General features: G+C 49.7%; 2 protein-coding genes across 2 annotated transcripts in view; one reads left to right on the top strand and one right to left on the bottom strand.

Annotated features, from left to right (window-relative positions):
- NPEPL1 (aminopeptidase like 1) overlaps positions 1-145 on the top strand; it is a gene marked incomplete at its 5' end in the record, with an annotated part of 17,072 nt that extends 16,927 nt beyond the window's left edge. Inside the window, 1 exon segment of the mRNA XM_014582232.1 lies at positions 13-145. Coding sequence (XP_014437718.1) covers positions 13-51 — 39 coding nt within the window.
- Positions 146-1,369: 1,224 nt separating this feature from the next.
- LOC102501742 (piezo-type mechanosensitive ion channel component 2) overlaps positions 1,370-18,239 on the bottom strand; it is a 76,377-nt gene continuing 59,507 nt past the window's right edge. The window contains exons 43-49 of the mRNA XM_027766593.1: positions 17,707-17,895; positions 17,222-17,314; positions 16,899-17,068; positions 7,312-7,428; positions 4,056-4,135; positions 2,362-2,611; positions 1,370-2,074 (exon numbers count right to left, since the gene is read on the bottom strand). Of these exons, the coding sequence (XP_027622394.1) occupies positions 1,747-2,074; positions 2,362-2,611; positions 4,056-4,135; positions 7,312-7,428; positions 16,899-17,068; positions 17,222-17,314; positions 17,707-17,895 (1,227 nt within the window). The 3' untranslated portion in view covers positions 1,370-1,746. The remainder of the gene's footprint in view (positions 2,075-2,361; positions 2,612-4,055; positions 4,136-7,311; positions 7,429-16,898; positions 17,069-17,221; positions 17,315-17,706; positions 17,896-18,239) is intronic.

Below are 18,239 nucleotides of genomic sequence, written 5' to 3'. Positions count from 1 at the left end.
GCGCGGGAAGGTGACATGGGGAGAGACTCCAAGATGCGCAGGCTCGTGTGAGGGCCCCGCCTCCCACTTGGCCTGGACACGCAGCTTTTACCTCACTTTGCACTGATTAGTTTTAAGCAATTGAAAGATAATACCGTGAAATGGCTCTGGTTTCTTTTTGTAACTGGCGGTGAAAGGAACAGCTTGTTCCTGTGTCTTAGAAGACGGCCTCGGGTTTGGGGTGCCACGGGCGAGGGACCAGCAAGCATCAGAGCCTCTGTTCTGAGCTGCCTGGAGCTCCCCTTATCGGCCTCTGCACACTGTGCTGCCCCAGGGCTCCCCGAGACCTCAGCCCAGGGCTTCCCACCTCTGCTGGGGGCCTGCAGCGGATGCCTGTGCTGTCTCTGGCCCCCAGTCTTCCCACCACACCGTGGCTGCAGAGAACCAGCCCTTGCTCCAGTCAGGGCCGCTGGTGCACCCCACCAGCCCCCCACCTGGACAGGCAGAGGCGACTGGCCACACAGACCCCATTCTGTGGAGTCTTGCTCTGGGCCTGAGAACTCACCGGAGGCTGGATCACATACAGCCGCCTTTCTCTTTGCCTGCCCTCACTCTGCCCTCACTTCCTGCACCGGCTCAGAGCCAACCCCAGAGCTGCCTGCGTGCTGCTGCCTGCTTCTCTTAGGCCAGGTCCAGCTCTGAGATCCGGCTGCTCAGCCTCGTCTTGCAGACACAGGCCCTGAAACCTGGGTGGGACAAGGGACCTGGGGCTCTCGCGTCCAGGCTGCACGGTCCAGTCCTTGGATTTCAGAGGGCTCAGGACAGGTCGCCATGCTAAGGCACCATGGGATCCCAGGGTTCTGCCTCAGTCCTGCAGCCACAGGCAGGCTATTGGGCCCAAGTGTGTCCCTGCATACGGCGAGCACAGCAGGTGTGTTCCCTCGGTGCGAGGCCCGATCCTTGGTGGAACAGGGCCCGAAAACCAGTTTAGACTTCCCGGGAGACTGCATCCACACACCTATAGCCCCCATGAGCCAGCTTTCGCCAAGGGTGGGTTACAGTGCGGGTGGGGAACTGTGCCTGCTGTGGCCCCTTTTCCTCCATCCTGCCCAGAGGAAGAGCTCAGGGACCTAGCCCCTCCAGGTCAGGTGGCAGCTTCCCCGCCTGCTTGGGGGTGCAGGCAAGAGCTTGGCCACAGGTCCACGGTCACATGTCACGTCTCGGGCTGGACCCGGAGCCCACTGACTGCCTCACACAAAGGTTCCCAGCCTCCAAGTGTCCACAGCCCTGGGGATCAAGGTGACTCTGGGCCTCACCCCAAGCATTTATTAACCTCTTGCTACGCACAGCCCAGCCAGGCGAGAAGGCAGGAACCGGCTCCGGCCTGGCCCTGGAAACGGGTGCCGATGCCACGCTCGGACGGCAGTGGGGTCTGGAGCAGGAGGAGGCGGCCTCGCCGAAGGGCCAGGAGCCTTCAAGGGTCATTAGCTTGCTTAATGGTGGTGCAGCGGGCAGCTCAGCTTCCCTCTGAGACACCAGAGGAGGCTGAAGTCACTGAGGTGCGCTGGCTCCTCCTCCAGGGCAGCCGGCATGGTCCGCTTCCCCACCAGGAGTACAGGATGCGAGGTCAGGGAGCAGGGGAGGGGCTGAGGTGCCCTGGTGCGAGCACAAAGCCTCCGCCCCAGGCCCCGCTGCAGGCTCAGGGCTTGGCCGGGTGCTGGGGATGGGGTGAGCCAATGGCCTTGCTTTCCCCAGGGCCAAAGGGCATTAGGATGCTAGGATTGCCTCCCCTGGCCCCGCTGCAGCCCCAGAGTCAGGGTCGAGGAGTGGCCGGCGGCGGGAGGCAGGGGGGCGCTCTCGGGTCCACCTGATCATGGTTTCCGGCGAGCGGTACAGGAAGACGAGCTTGGCAAAGAGCTGCTGCTCCAGCTCGAAGGCGCCCAGCTCGCGGACCAGGAAGATGCTGGAGCAGAGCCGGAGCAGGCGGTCCACGCAGGGCAGCTCCTCCTGCATGAGCGAGCGCGAGGCGCCCAGGAAGTGCTCCCGGATGAACTTGGCTGCCACCAACACCACTGACACGTACAGCCCCACGATGCTGGGGAAGGGGAAGTCAGGGTGCTCAGGACAACCGGCTGAATCCCAGCGCCCCCTGGGGTGAGGGTGGGGAGGCCAAGCCCGGAGCAGAGTGATGGTACCCGAAGACAGGACCGGGGGCAGGGACACACATGTCTCTGGGGACAGAGATTCCATGCTGGGAGCTGGCAGGGTCCTCAGGGCTCAGGGAGCAGGTGGGGAAAAGGGAGCCAGCTCTGACCTCCATGGACGGGTGAGGCCAGCGGCTGAAGGGACATAGGGACCCACGAGCTCAGGGGTGAGCCTCACCCATATCCTGCCAGGAAGTTCAGGCTCTGTGGGCTGACTTTGTCGTTGTAGATCACCAGCTCCAGGTCGCGGCCACAGCCCCGGTTCTGGTCACAGGCCGGCCGCCACTCCTGCACCATCCACCACTCTGCTGCTGGGTGGCCCTCGCCCTCGCTCTCGGGGACGTCCATGGGCCTGAGCCGCTGCAGCCGGACCGTGGCATTGCGGAAGAAGGCCAGCTGGTCTACCTCCTGCGGCCGGTGGGAGTGGGCTGCAAGAACAGGTGCGGTCAGCGGGGCCTGAGGCCCAGGTGGGTCCCCCCAACAGAGCACGGCTCTTCCCACAGGCCAGTCCTGTCAGCAAGGCGAGGTCCCACTCCAGGGACGTGCCCAAATGGCCTGCCACCATGCAGCCCCAAAGACCGGGCCACCAAGGTGACCAGCCACGCCAGGACAGCTGTCGCTAACAGGCCCTGGTGGGTGTGTGGGGACGCAACTGATGGTCACCTGGCTCTCACCGTGCCCAGGAGGCCACTAGAGCCCACGAGGTGGGGCTGAGTGCAGTCCCTGGACCCAGCTCGTGGTGAGCCAAGGAGACCCTGGGCTCACGGCCCACCCGCACACCGGCTGCAGCTCACCGCCCCTGCGCCTGGACGTCCACCAGCCACCTAGTTCCCGACCTCGCTCTCCATGAGGGGGGGACGCCAGCCGAGAGCCTGTCCCGAACATGCGTGACCATGGCACGCATGTGCGTGTGCTGTGCCCACACAGTGCCCGCTGTGACGGACGTGGGTGGAGGGTGCTCTAGCCCCTCCCATGCCACTAAGGTGCCCGCTGGTGTCACTCCACCCCTCTGCGCAACCCGAAGAGATTCAGTGTGGGTCCTGATGGCCCATTTGGTCCCCTTAGGGAACCCCACCCACCCGCTCGCAGTTTCCTCAAAGTGGGGCTCACGTGACACTGGGGCTCCTCTCACCCCAGGGAGCCTTGCCCCTACACAGCAGGTCTGAGGCATCCAAGGCAGGGTCCCCCTGCAAGCACCTCCCGATGGCCTGGCATTTGAGGACTGTCTGGAAGAGCTTGCCACGCTGGCTGGCGTCCCCAAAAGCCTCTGCTCCCAGGCTCGCCTGCCCTGGAGTCCCCGGCAGAACCCCGCCTCCTGCTACGTTTGCCGAGTTTGCCCGCTGGGTTCTCTGTCCAGAGCCGCCCTAGACCCTGTTCCTCGGCGAATTAGTCTTCAGTATCTGTGTTTGTTCTTTAACAAAAGGTTGTTTTGGTTTGAGATTTGGCAAAAACAAAACACACTGCATTCAGCTTCCTCCCCGTTCAGGATTCAGTAAATTAGTTCTTTTCGAGTCTGCTGCGAGTCCTTGCCTCAAATGAGCCTCCAACAAGAAAAGGCACTTAAAAGCCCTTGGAATGGTGCCAGGCCCCACGCACACAGACATACGATATTGTCGTGGCGTGTGCTCAGTCAGCTGGCCGTGGCCCTCGGCTCCACCCCGCCCCACACTGAGCTCAGCTCCTGGGGAACACGACCCCACGGACACACCCTTCAGTGCCAGGCTGGTTCCCAAAGCACAGGACTGGTCCTCCATATACACATAGCAGGGAGTTTCTCTCCCCTCGCATAGGGGAGTCTGGCCAGACGGGGGTGGGGAGAAGCAACGTAGCAGATGAGAAGCCGGCTCCCCCAAGGGATGTGACAGTCCTCACCCACATCCAGCCGGTGGGCCATTTTCGCTTCGGTCCCCGCAGTAGTTCTGAGGGCTTTGGGGATCAGTCCAGGGAGCATTCTACAGTCAGGAAAAGAAAACAAAACCCACTAGCCCAGAAGCCAACGCACACTCACTAGGAGTTTAGTTAGAGTCAAGGCAACCTCCAGAGGAGACCGCCCCCTTGGCTGCCTGAGATCTGGCCTCGTGCCCTCTTCCCCATCTTCATCAGCGGTCCCCACTAATGCATAACCACGGCCTCCTCTGAGTGCCCAAAATGCTCCCTTCCTTCTACCAAGTTGGCTGAATTTCTTTGGCATCCATGACCCCAGCGTGGTGATGACCTGAAGCTGCTCCCTCAGCCAATGGTATTTATCCTGCGCACCCTCATGCAACCTCTGAAAAGCGGATTGCTTTTGTATGAGTGTCTTCCCAGCATGCACCTGTAGGACCCAGCCTCCAGAGGACCTGCAGGTGCTGGCGTTCCCGGCAATCACTCCGGAGCTCCTGCTCCCTGGGCAGGCTGCCCTGCAGGTGCTCTGTCTCCTGCCGGTCCGCAGGCATACGAGCAAGGTCATGTGGTCACACGGCAAGTTTACAGTTTGTGCGTGAGGGTGTGGGGCCTTCAAATGCTCAGGCCCATTCGTATGTATTTCTGTCTTCTTGAGCCCTCTGATTTTTGGAGACCCTCCCCACATCCCAGGCTGGCGTCAGGGAACTGGAGATTATTAGCAGGTGTGTGTATGTTGGTTGGTGATGGAGGGAGAGGCGTCAATACATGGACAAAGCTGTGAGAGGCCATCAGAGACACGTGGCCAGTCCTAAAGGGCTCGTCGCTGGTCAGATACTCCGGGGAGCTTCGTGTGTGGCCCCAGCTCTGGGCCTCAACCTTCCCATCTTTAAAATGGATGGGCTCTCCAAATGGCTGGGTTTGGCAGTGATTTCTTGAATACTACACCAAAGGCACACAGACGACAAAATTTTAAAACACGCACACTAGACTTTCTGGAAACAAAAAATTTGTATTTCTAAAGCTACTATTGGTCAGCTTATAACACAGATGTTAAGGGGTTGGGATCCCACATGGCCAACTGCAGGTTGGATACGAACTCTGGTGGCTTGAAAAAAACATGCTGGTGTTCATGTATAAGTGTGCCCCAAACCCTGACCAGATGGAGAAGTGGAAGGAAAAGGGTCATGGCATGATCACTCCACGGCCACTTCCCATTGGGGAATGCTTACTTCCTCTCTCTGGAAATAAAGGAGAAAAAAAATTTTTTAAAAATTATCTGGACCTGGGAACCAGCAGTTAGCGTAATGGCTATGTCGCTGGACTCCCACATAGTTGACCGCGGTTCGCGTCCTGGACCCAGTGGCTTAAAACTCACGCCGGGCGTGTGTGCGTGCCCAAGATCCCGAGAGGAGAATGGAGGAGAAGGGATTGCGGCGTGACCATCCCCTCTGGGGGGTGATTTCTCGCTTTCTGTCTCTCTGTCTCTCTCTGTCTGTCTGGCGAGCGCACGCGCCCTATAGCGAAAACCTCACACACACAAAAAAATTATCTGGACCTACATGTGATATGGTGGTTGGGACATGCCAGGCTCCCTGGTAGCTCATTTTCTCACTTTCCCTCTCTCTCTTTGGTCAAATTTAAAAACAATTATAATAATGATATATAAAATTAAATAAAAAATTAATATAAAAAGAACAAAAAATTTTTCAACGGAGCAAAAAGGCAACCCACAGAATGTGACAAAACATTTGCAAAACATGTATCTGATAAAAATTGGATATATACATTCCTAAAACAAAATAATAATAAAAAAGCAACCTAATTCAAGAATAGGCAAAAAACTCAAATAAACATTTCTCCAAAAATTACAGAAATGCCCAATAAGCACACCAGCCATATTAATCATTAGAAAAATGCAAATCAGAACTACAATGAGCCATCTCAGCTCACAGCTATTAGGAAGGCTACCTGACAAGAAAAAAAAAGGGCAGGATACAGAATACAGGTGCTGGCTGGTGCGGTGGTTAATTACTCGATCCCACATGGCTGAGTGTGCAGTTTGAGTCCTAGACTCAGAGGCTTGAAAACCACAACGCGCGCGCGCGTGTGTGTGTGTGTGTGTGCACGCCCTCAAAAATCTCAAGAAGAGAATTGAGGAGAAGGGATTGCAGCATAGCCATCCCTCCTGAGGGGTGCTTTTTCATTTTCTCTCTCTCTGTGTCTTTTCCTGGCAAATACATGCACCTTATAGCAAAAAAAAAAAAAAAAAAAAAAAAAAAAAAAGGGCGAGGATTTGGAGAAATGAGGGACCCTTGAAAACTGCTGGTGGGAAAGTGAAACAGCGCAGCCACTGTGGAAAACAAGATGGCAGTTTCTCAACAAATTTAAAATAAAATTGCCATGTGATCCAGCAATTCACTTCTGGGAATATACCGAAAAGGACAGAAAGCCGAATCTTGCATACTCATATTCACGGCAACATCATACACAATAGAGAAACTATAGAAGCAACCCAAGTCTCCATAGACAGATAAACGTGCAAATAAGATATGAAAAATGAATACCACGTTTGTCTTTCAGCACCAAAAAGGAAGGAAATCTCAACACACGCTACAGCGTGGCTGAACCCTGAGGACATCGTGCCAAGTGAAAAAGCCAGTCAGCAGAGGGCGAATGCGCTGAGCCCCCCCGCCCCCCGCCCCGTCGAGGCAGGGAGAGGAGGCTGGTTCAAAACTAGGGAAGGTAGAATGGAGGTTGCAGAGACTGGGGAAGGAGTGAGGAGATGCTGTTTAATGGGGACAGGGTCATTTTTGCAAGATTTTGAAGAGAGGCCTGGAGAGGGATGGTGGTGGTCACACGGCACTGCGGGAGTCCTGGACGCAGAGCTCTCCAGCCCTGCCTGGTTGACACAGTAGCCTCCGAGTTTGGCATTGCACCCTAAACAGTCAGCAGTTTGGAAAATGGATGTGCCCTGGACCCGGCGGCCTCCCGTGAGGCCTCCCGTGAGGCTGCCGGGTGCGGAACCCAGGGGACAGGCAAATACAAGCTTGAACCCCTGACTCAGCCGCTCCTGTACTCTGAGGCCTGAAGTCCATTATCAAGTGGCCTCGCCTGGGGGAGCAGGCGGCCCACAGATCTGAGAAAGTGCCACCTCCCGGGAGTGACACCCTCTGGTCACGCACTCAAGCCCCGCCCGGCAGCTGTCCAGGCAAGGCCCCGCCATCGTGGGAGCAGGGAGACTTACACGGGCTCTGCCCTGGCGCGGGTGAGCATGTGCACCAGCCGCTCACGGGTGCCCGCGTCCGTGTAGTACACCGTGTGCTGGCCGGCCGCTTCCACGTTGGTGACCAGAGACACGTTCCTGAAGGAAAGGGAGAGCAGAGCGCGGTGAGGAGCAGAGTGCCCGCTCGGAGCGCAGGGCCAGGCCTTCCCGCTCGGCCCTACGTCCCACCCTCGCTGGCCGGGAACTCCACACAGGGGTGATGGCATGGCCAACCCCGCCGGGGTCCTTTCTCACTTTCCCTCCCTCTCTCTGACGCTCCAGGGAGCACATGTGTCTTACAACAAAAATGCTATCTTCCCCACCAAAGAACGAGCTGAGAGACGGTGACCTGAAATAAGGGCTGTCCTAGACAGGCCTACTAGCAGGGGGAGATGACGGTGAGCGTGAACACAGGAGCAGAGAAGGTCTGCGGCGAAGAGCTGAGAAAAAAGGGTTTCAATAAATGACTGCCTTGGAGATTTCTGGGACAATATTGAGATTTCTATCATTCTTACCGCGGAAATCCATAAAGAGAAGAGAGATTGAGGGAGAACCCTTTTCTTTTCTTCCCTTTCTTTGTTTTCTTTTCTTTTTTTTTAGGTTTTTGCCATAGGACACATGTGCTCGCCAGAGAGACCCAGAAAGTGGGAAGCCACCCCTGGGGGCCAGCCAAGCCACAACCATGCCTCCTCCATTCTCTTCTCGGGACCTTGAATGTGCACGTGTGCCCAGAGTCACTTTCTTCTTCCCCTTTTTCTAATCCTTTCTTATGCTAATTCTTTAGTCTTCTGCCCCTACACAGGCCAGGGGCATGGCAGGGAGACGTCGGCCTCAGAGGTGCTCTGCCCAGTTCAGGGCCAGCGTGAGGGCTGAGCAGGCCTGAGCTGCACTCCTGTTCCAACCTCACCTCCCCGGCCTATATCCCACTTAGTGTGGTCTTCAAGCCACTGGGTCCAGAACTTGAACCACAGTCGGCTATGTGGGATCCAGCACCTTAACTACCATGCCATCTGCTGGCCCTGAAATTTTATTTTCAAAGAGTAATGACTTAACCTTTCCAAATAAGGTAAACGATATAAATTTACAGGCTCAAGAAGCTCAGAGATCCTAGCGAGAATAAAGTCAAAGAAACTCATACAGAGAAACACAGTAATCACACAACTAAATGCCAGAGATAAAGCAGATCTTTAAAATGGTCAGAGGAAAAAAATACATTACATTGCAGGGAACAGAGAAGACAGATTTCTTATCAGAAACAATGGTTGTCAGGGTGAGGAAACAGTATCTTTTGAAATATGAAACAAGGGCTGGACCCCTGCACGGTGGTTAGGCACTACTCAGAGGAAGCAGCTCCCACACAGTCAACGAGAGTTCGAGTCCCAGCCCTGACAGCTTGAGAAACTCATCAGGGTGTGGGTGTGCATGCACGGGATCTTACCAGATGAAGAATTGAAGGGAAGAAGAATTGTGGCATGACCTAGCCCCACGTGGCATGCTCTCTCGCTCTCTCTCTCATGCATGTGCCCTCTGGCATTAAAGAGAGAGAGAAGAACAAAAGTGAAATGAAAGAACAGTTGCCTCAGAATTCCATGTCCAGCAGAAATATCTTTCAATAGTAAAGGCAGAATAAGACACAGAAGAAGAAAATAATTAAAAAGATTCATCATTAAGAGACGTATTCTAAAAGAAATAGGAAAGGGTACCAGAATAAAAGATGAAAGCGAAAAGACACCAGAATGAAAGTTTGAACGTCGGGAATGAAGAAAGAACAACAGAAAAGGTAAACGTTGAAGTGAATATAATGGACTATTTTCTTCTCTTCAGTACTTCAAAATACCTGTGAACATAAAGGAACATTGTAATACGGCCCGTGGAGACTCAATGTATATAACTGCAATATACATGACAATTAGAACACGGAGAAGGGAAAGGTGTAAGGTAAGCACGGCAAAGACAAGGCGAAGTTCATTACATGACTGTCTACAGTTAGCATACGATGGTAGAATATTAACTCGAAGTAATTATAAATCTATAATTTATTACTTATGTATATGATCCTCAAAGAACAACTAAAAAGTCATACAAAGAGACAGAGCAAAAAAAATAGGTAAGATAAATGGAATACTAAAAAATATTCAAGTAATTCAAAAGAAGGCAGAAAAGAGAGCAGAGAAAGACTGAGAAAAGGAAGTAATAACCGGGCAGACCTCAATCTAACCGCACCAACAATCACGCTAAATCTAACTGATCTGAGGGTAGCAATTCAAACTGAAGATTGCTTCGCCAGTGGTGGCATGGTGATTAAAGAGCCTGGCTCCTACGTGGCCAACTGTGTAGTTCCAGACCCAGACCTGGTGGCTTGAAAAACACACCTGGCGCTGTGCGTGTGTGCATGCCCAAAGCTCTGAGAGGAGACTGGAGAAGGCACGGCCGTGTGACTCCGCCCCCGAAGGGTGTTTCTCACTTTTTCTCTCTCTTTATCTTCCTGGAGAGTGTTATGTGCCCTTTAGCAAATTAAAAACAAAATGAACAAAACAAAACAAAACAGAGACTGCCACATCGGATTGAAAAAAGCAAACAGAACCCAATTAGAGTCTAACTGTGTAATTATAATTGTGCAATTGTGTAGATTCGGGGTGAGCAAACTATGGCTCACAGACCGGATCCTGCCCAGGAACTGGTTTAAAGAGTGGTTTTTACATCTTTTGAGGGTAGGGAGGAAGAGGAGACAGAGAGCGTGTGGCCCACAGAACCTGAACATCTACTCGCTGGCCCTTCATAGGCCAAGTCTGCCAGCCCCTAGTATTAATGGATTAAAAAGGAAAGGATGGAAAAAAGATACATAAAGCAAACACTAAGCAAAGTAAAGAAGCAGTGGCTATATTAGTCTCTGAAAAGGAAGACTTCAGAGCAAAGAAAATGACCAGGTACAAACAGGGCCATTGCATAATAAAAGAATCGATTCACCAAGATGACTTACCAGTCCTAAATGTGCATTCCTCCATGACAGAGTTCCAAACTAAACAAGACAAAACTCAGAACTGAAAGGAGAAAGTCACCATTGTATTTGGAGACTCCCTCACTTCTTTCTAAGTAACCAACGGAATGAGTAGATAGAAAACCAACAAGGATGTAGGAGACCTGAATAATGCCATTAACTTGACCTGGCTGACATTTAGCAACCATTCCAGCCAACAGGAACAGGATACCTATTCAAGTGCAAACGGCACATTCACCAAAATAGATCATATTCTGAGCCCTTAGGAAATTAAGAACCTTAGGGCCAACATGTGGTGTGGTGGTTAAGGCACTGGACGCCCATATGACCAACTTCAGTTCGAGTCCCAGACTGGGCGGCTTGATAATTACGCCAGGCACATGTGCATCCCACAGGACCCACCTTTTAGTAACATGAAGGTAGTAAGTTTGGTTTTGTTTGTTTGTTTGTTTTTAGGTTTTTGCTATAGAGTGGTATGCTCACCAGAGAGAGACAGAGAGTTAAAGAGGGAAAGTGGGAAATCACCTCCCCAGGGGAATGGCCATGCCACAATCTCGTCTCCATTCAACTACACCTGTGCCTGGCGTGATTGTCAAGAAGCCAGTCTGGGGCTCTAACCGCAACTGGCCCGGTAGGAGTCCAGCGCTTTAACCACTATGCCACCTGCTGGCTCCTAAGTTTCCTCTTAGTGCCTTTGCAATATAACCAAGTTCCTACACATGAATTTTAGGAGACATAAACCATAGTGGTATTAAATGGCACTGAACTGTACACTCAAAAAGACAGTAAATTTTATATGTGACATTTTAGTCTTCTATATTTGAAAAAGTCATGTCCAAATGGAAAGGCAAGAGCTGAAATGAAATGAAAAAATTCACTGAATGGACTTAATGACATAGCAGGAACAGCAAAAAAAAAAGGGCCAGTAGACTCAGAGAGATACCCTAACACTGAGAAAAGGAAATTGAAAAAAAATGAAGAGAGCCTCAAGGACCCCTGAAACAATATCAGTCACCCTAACATATATATGTAATTAGAGAGAGAGAATGGAACAGAAAAAACTATTCAAAGAGAAATAACTAGAAATTACCCAGATATGGTGAAAAATACCAACCTAGAGAGCCAAAATAACCAGCAAAACCACAAGCAGGATAAATATAAAGAATACTATAAAGGGACCAGCAGTTAGCATAATGGCTATGTTGCTGGACTCCCACGTAGTCGACCGAGGGTCAAGTCCCGGAGCCGGTGGCTTAAACTCACGCTGGGCACATGTGTGTGAGTGCCCAAGATCCCGAGAGGAGAATGGAGGAGAAGGGATTGCGGCGGGGCCATCCCCCCCGGAGGGAGATTTCTCGCTTTCTGTCTCTCTGTCTCTCTCTGTCTGTCTGGCGAGCGCATGTGCCCTATAGCAAAAACCTCTCAAAAAAAAAAAAAAAAAAAAAAAGAAAAGAAAAGAAAAAAGACAAAAAGAGAATACTATAAATGCAGAATCATAATCATATTGCTGAATACTTAAGATAGAGAAAGTCTTCAAAACAGCCAGAGAGAAACAACCTATTACAATCAGGGGATCAGCAGGACAAATGACACCAACTTCTCAATGGGAACAATGAAGACCAGGAAACAGGAGAAAGGTATCTTTAAAGTTTTGCATGGGGGAAAACCTCCAACTAGCCCAACTCAGAATTCTATAACCAGCAAAAATATCCTTCAGAAATGAGGATGATCTTTTCAAACAGTGACATTTTCAAATACCAGAAACAAGCAATCAAACAGAAGTGAGAGAATTTATTACTAGCTGAACTGCACTACGAGGCACCCTAAAGGACGTTCTGGCTTGAGGTAAATGACAGTTGATGAATCTCAGATCTAAATAAAGAAATAAATACCTACTAAAGTGGGAAATTCATGGGAAATTTTAAATACCTTTTTCTTTTAATTTCTTTACAAGACAACTGGCTGCTTAATTAAACATCAGGACATTGTACTGGGGTATATGACATGTGCATGTGTAAACATTTAACAACAGAACAAAGAGCAGTATAACTCACAAATTCTCACCACCTTGGCTTTGCTAAATTCTGAGCCCTGTTCAATTCATGGAGACCACTGGACCTTGCATTCTCACTCCCTGTGCTGTGGCTTAGAAACTCTCGCCAGGTACAAGAAGAAAAGAAAACAAAAACAAAAACAAAAAACCAGCTGGGGATATTAGTTTTTTAATCTTAGTCATTTTGACTGGGGTGAAATGGTAGCTCACTGTGGTTTTGATTTACATTTCCCTCATGATAAGAGTTGTTGAGCATTGTTTCATATGCCTTTTGGCTGTTTGTTTATCTTTCTTAGAGAGTTGTCTGTTCAAGTCATTTGCCCATCTTTTGATTGGATTTTATTTATTTATTTATTTATTTGTTTGTTTATTTATTTATATGTTCTGGATAAGCTACTTGAGTTCCCTGTATTTTCTGGTTGTCAACCCCTTATCTGAGGCATAGTCTGCAAATATTTTCTCCCATTCTGAGGGTTGTCTCTTCACTCTAGGTATTGTTTCTTTAGCCATGCAGAAGCTTTTTAGCCTAATGTAGTCCTACTTGTCTCTTTTTGGGGTTATTGCCTATGCTTTGGGGTGTCTTATTTTAAAAGTTTTTGCCTACTCTGAAGTCTCGAAGAGTTTCCTCCATATTTTCCACCAGTAGTTTTATAGTTTGAAATTTTATGTTTAGATCCTTGATCCATTTCAAGTTGGTTTTTGTTAAAGGTGAGAGATAGGGATACAGTTTCATTTTTCTACAGGTTGATATCCAGTTTTTCCAGCACCATTTGCTGAAGAGATTTTCTTTTCCCCACTGGGTTATCTTGTACTCTGTTGAAAATCAGTTGACTGTATGTTTCAGGGTTTATTTCTGGGTTCCTAATTCTGTTTCATTAGTCTGCCTGCCTGTTTTTGTGCCAATACCATGCTGCTTTCTCATCATGAGTATATATAATTAATAAAGCTTAGTTCTTGAGAATATCAATAAAATTGATAAACATCTGACCACATCAATTAGGGAGAAAAAAAGAAAGAAGTTATAAATGATCAACATCAGAATTAAAAAGGAGACATCAATACAGATCCTACAGAGGTGAAAAGACTAAGTGAATATTATAAACAACTCTGTCAATAAATTCAGCAATAGAAATAAAATGCACAAATTCTTTCAAAGATAAACTATAGAAATGAACTCACAATTAAATATACAGCCTGAATGTCTTACAGCTATTAAAGACATTGAATTTGTAGCTTAAGACCTTCTCACAAAGAACTCCATGCCCAGAGGTTTTGCTGGTAAATTTAACCAAACATTTAGTAAAAAAAATAATACTGATGTCATGTAAAACTCTTCCAGAAAACAAACAAAAGAGAGAGAGAGAGAGAGAGAGAGAAAGAGAGAAAGTATACCTCCAAATTCATTCTACAAAGCCAGTGGTACTCTGATACCAAAGCCAGAAAAACACAGCGCAAGAGCAGAAAATAAACACTAGTACAAAAATCCTCAACAAAATACTTGCAAATGGCTAATATATATAAATTTATATGTATGTGTGTGTGTGTGTGTGTGTGTGTCTGTGTGTATAAATGTGTATACAGTCATGTGCTTCATAATGACATTTGGTCAACAACAAAATGCATTATAATTCGGTAAGATTATAATAGAGCTGAAAAATTCTCGTTGCTTGGTGACATAGTTGTCATAATGTCCTATCCCAATGCATCACTCACATGTCTGTGACAATGAGAATATAGCTCAAACAATTATAGAAAGTAAGTACCAAGAACACAATACTTGATCAGGATAAATGACTATGTTACTGGTATATGTATTATTAGACTGTACTTTTTGTCATTATTTTAAAGTATGCTCCTACTTATAAAAAAAATACTTTGCTAGGGGCCAGCAGGTGCCATGATGGTTAAGGCGTTGGACTACCACATGGCTGACGAAGGTTCTAGTCCAGGCCTGGCAGTTTGCTTTCTCACTTTTCCTCTGGTAAGTGCATATGCCCTATAGCAAATTTAAAAATAATAATAATGATAAATAATATAATTCTTTTTTTTTTTTTGTTTTGGTAGAGATTTTTGCTGTAGGGCACATGCACTTGCCAGAGAGACAAAAAGTGAGAAATCACCCTACCCCTGGGGAGAATGGCCACACCACAATCCCTTCTTCTCCATTCACCTCTCTGGATCTTGGACACACATGCACATATGCCTGGCATGAGTTTAAGCCACCAAGTCTGGGACTCAAACCGTGGTCAACTGTGGAGTCCAGTGATGTAACCATTATGCCATTTGCTGGTCCCAATAAAATAACTCTTTTCTTTTTTTAGAAAGATTTTTGTTGTAGGGCATATGTGCTTGCCAGACTGATAGAGACAGACAGAAAGTGAGAAATCACTTCCTGGGGGGATGGCCGCACCACAGTCCCTTCTCCTTCATTGTCCTCTTGGGATCTTGGGCACACACACAGACATGCACCCAGGGTGAGCTTTAAGCCACCAGGTCCAGGACTTGAACTACAGTCAACTACATGGGAGTCCAGAGAGGTAACCATTATGCCATCTATTGATCCCTCAGCAAAATAATTCTTAAAAAATAAAAAGCCTTCTGCGTTACACACATCACGGCCCCTTGTACACACCATGGCCGCCCCACCTCTAGTTGGCACATTTTCTCAGGTGCTTCATCTAACCTCCTGTTGTTTTGTTTCCTTCATGGCCTTCCAGTGGCAGCGTGGAGGCGGAAGGCAGTGAAAACGATTATCCAGACCCTAGGCCTAGGCTACTCTGTGCTTACGCTTTAGCTATTAAGAAAATTTTAAAAAGTGAAAAGATAAGAATCAGTTTTAAAAACTAGATAAAAGCTTGCAAAATAAGGATATAACAAACGGAAGCGTGTTTGCACAACCTCACCTTGCTTTTGTGTGTTAAGTGATGTACTATTACCAAAGAGTCAAAAAATGAGGTGTGGCCCAGCAGCAGGGTGTGCACTGCTCACCCCGTGCTCCATGAGCCGGAACCACATGGGAGGCCTGTGTTCAATTCCTGGCCCAGTCTAAAGGCCGGTGTCACAGTAAATTTCCAGTCATTTCAGCACTTGGGGAGGCCCAGGCAGGAACACTGCAACCTGGTGAGACCCTACCTTAAAAATAAAACAATTGAAAGTTTATGAGCAGGCATGTCTATGGCCTGGCAGTTAAGGCAGCTGGGTCTCACATGGTTGACTGTGTGGGTTGGGTCCTGGACCTGGCGGCTTGAAAAACATGCCAGGCATATGTGCATGTGTGCCCCCAACTCTAGAACGAAGGCGATATGGAGGAAAAGAAATTGCGGCTCAACCGTGCCCCATTGGGGGGTGCTTTCTCCCTTTTCATCGGTCTTTCTCTTTCTATCGCTCTCTGGCAAGCTCACATACTCACTAGCAAAAATTTTTCTTTGTTTAGATTTTTTTCTTTTTTTTATAATTGTGATTTTATTTAATTTTATTTATTTATTTGTTTGTTTTTAATTTGACCAGAGAGGGACAGAGCAAGAGAGAGAGGGAGAGTGAGAAAGAAAGCCACCAGGTCCAAGACTCAAACTGCAGTCAGCCATGAGGAGATCCAGCATCCTTAACCTCCACGCTATCTGCTGGCCTCCTTTTTCTTTTTCCTTTTTTAAAATTTCCTTATCTTTCTTTTTCTTCTTTCTTTTCTCTTTTGTTCTTTCCTTTTCTGCTATAAAGTGCATGTGCTCATCAGAGAGAGACAGAGAGAGAGTGAGAAATCACCCCCCCACACACCGGGGGATATGGCCTTACCACAATCTCTTCTCCTCCAATACCCTTTTAGAATTTTGGGCACACATGCACATGTGTCCGGAGTGGTTTTCAAACTACTGGGCCAGGGACTCAAAACACACAGTTGTCCATGTGAGCACCAGCTGCCGTAACCCCGGCCCACTTCGATGTTCCTTTGGTTTGTTTAGGTTTTTGACATAGGGTATGTGTGTTTGTTGGAAAGACAGAGACAGAGAAAAACAGAAAGAGGGAAAGTGAGAAATCATCCCCGGGGTTGGGGGGATGGCCCCGCCACAGTCCCTTCTCCATTCTCCTCTCAGGATTATGCGCACGCATGCACACACACCAGCATGATTTTCAAGCCACTGGGTCCGTGACTCCAACCAGTCAGCCATGTGGGAGTGCAGAACCTCAACCCCTCTAGAACCTGCTGGTCTCCTCCTCAATGTTTCTTAATCATACTTCCATAAGATGAAAAACCAAAACAAACTGATCCTAAAATATTAACCATAGTGAAAGGTTGGCAAATAACACATAGACTCAAAACAGGAATTGTTATTTCAAAGAGGAAAAGGGGGAGAGAAAAGAAGAGAGAAGACAGGATGGGAGGAAAGCGGGGAGGGACGGGGCCTGCCCGACAGCCCTTCAGTGCTAATTCCAGGTCCGCAGGTGTGAACATGTGATTGTTCCGGAATGCAGGCTCAGACCAGAACTGAGGCAGGGCTGCAGGTTCAGACGCTCCCGGCTTACCTCCGGATGGCCCAGGACACGGTGGCGTAGACGGAGGAGGCGTTGGCCAGCTCCCTGACCAGCGCTGCCCGGTGGGCGGGGCTGATACCCCACAGCAGGCTGGCCTGGCTTTTGACCTTGGCCAGCACGATGTCTTCTGGCCTGTAGTTCACGAGAAACTGCATGGCCGGCTGGGGACAGACAGAGGGGGGAGCATCAGGCACGATATCCTATCCCAGTGCCTTATCACTTTAATAACGGCGGCTTTATAAGGTTTTCAGATCTGGTAGGACCGTGGGGACAAGAAGAGCTGGACGCCCCAGCTTGGCTTGGGAGGCACTCACAGGGTGGAGGGCATAGCGCTCGATCAGCTGGTCGTAGTCGGCATCGGAGAAGGGGACCAGGTTCTGCTGCTGTGCGTTCATCGAGAACAGGGTCTGGGGAAAGGGGTGCGCCTCAGGAAGCTGGCCTGCACTGGCGTGGGCGCAGAGGGGTGCAAGCTGCCGCGTCATGCTCCAGGAGCGTGTGTCCTTGGGCGGCACGGGTCCAGCCAGGCGCAGGAGCTGGGAGAAGCTGAGGTGCCCAGAGCCCAGACACAGAGAAGGGACTTGGGTCTCTTCTCTGTTGAAACTGGCCAGGGAGAAGGTGGGAAGGGTATGTCTAGGCAAAGGAATTGCAAGAACAGAAGCTTGGAGTCCGGCCTGAACGCTGGGCCCTCCTCTGGGGACGGCAGGTGGAGGCTAGAGGCTTCAGACTAAGGAGCAGGAGCTGGGACCCCACCCTGCCGACCACAGCGCAAGGACAGGTGGCCCCTCCTCACTGCAGCCACCTCGTAACCATTGATGGCGACCTTCACAGACACATCCAGGGGCTGGTTGGTCACGCCACCCACCGTCTTCAACAGAGACATGAAAACCAGGGGGAACCACATGAGGGAGACCAAGGCGAAGGCGAGGACGCCCCCGACTCCATACTTCACAGTCTTCTTCTTCTTCTGCCCAGGAGGCTGCGGGTACTTCTGCAGAAGAGGGGCAGGCCGGTCAGGGCCATGCGTAGAGCCAGACCCTCACGGCTCGGGGGGCAAGGTGGCAAATGGCCTTAAAAGCTGGGGCGGGGGGAGAGCCAGCAGATGATGTAATGGTTGTTGCTGCACTCCCACATAGTGTACCACAGTTCGAATCCTGGACCCAGTGGCTTAGAACTCACACCGGGCGCATGTGTGTGCGTGCCCAAGATCCCGAGAGGAGAATGGAGGAGAAGGGATTGCGGCATGGCCATCCCCCCTGGGGGGTGATTTCTCGCTTTCTGTCTCTCTGTCTCTCTCTGTCTGTCTGGCGAGCGCACGCGCCCTATAGCAAAAAC

Source organism: Tupaia chinensis, unplaced genomic scaffold (genome assembly GCF_000334495.1).
Source record: "Tupaia chinensis unplaced genomic scaffold, TupChi_1.0 Scaffold000066_1, whole genome shotgun sequence".
In the NCBI taxonomy this organism is placed as follows: Eukaryota; Metazoa; Chordata; class Mammalia; order Scandentia; family Tupaiidae; genus Tupaia; species Tupaia belangeri.
This window is presented reverse-complemented; position numbering and strand designations above follow the sequence as displayed.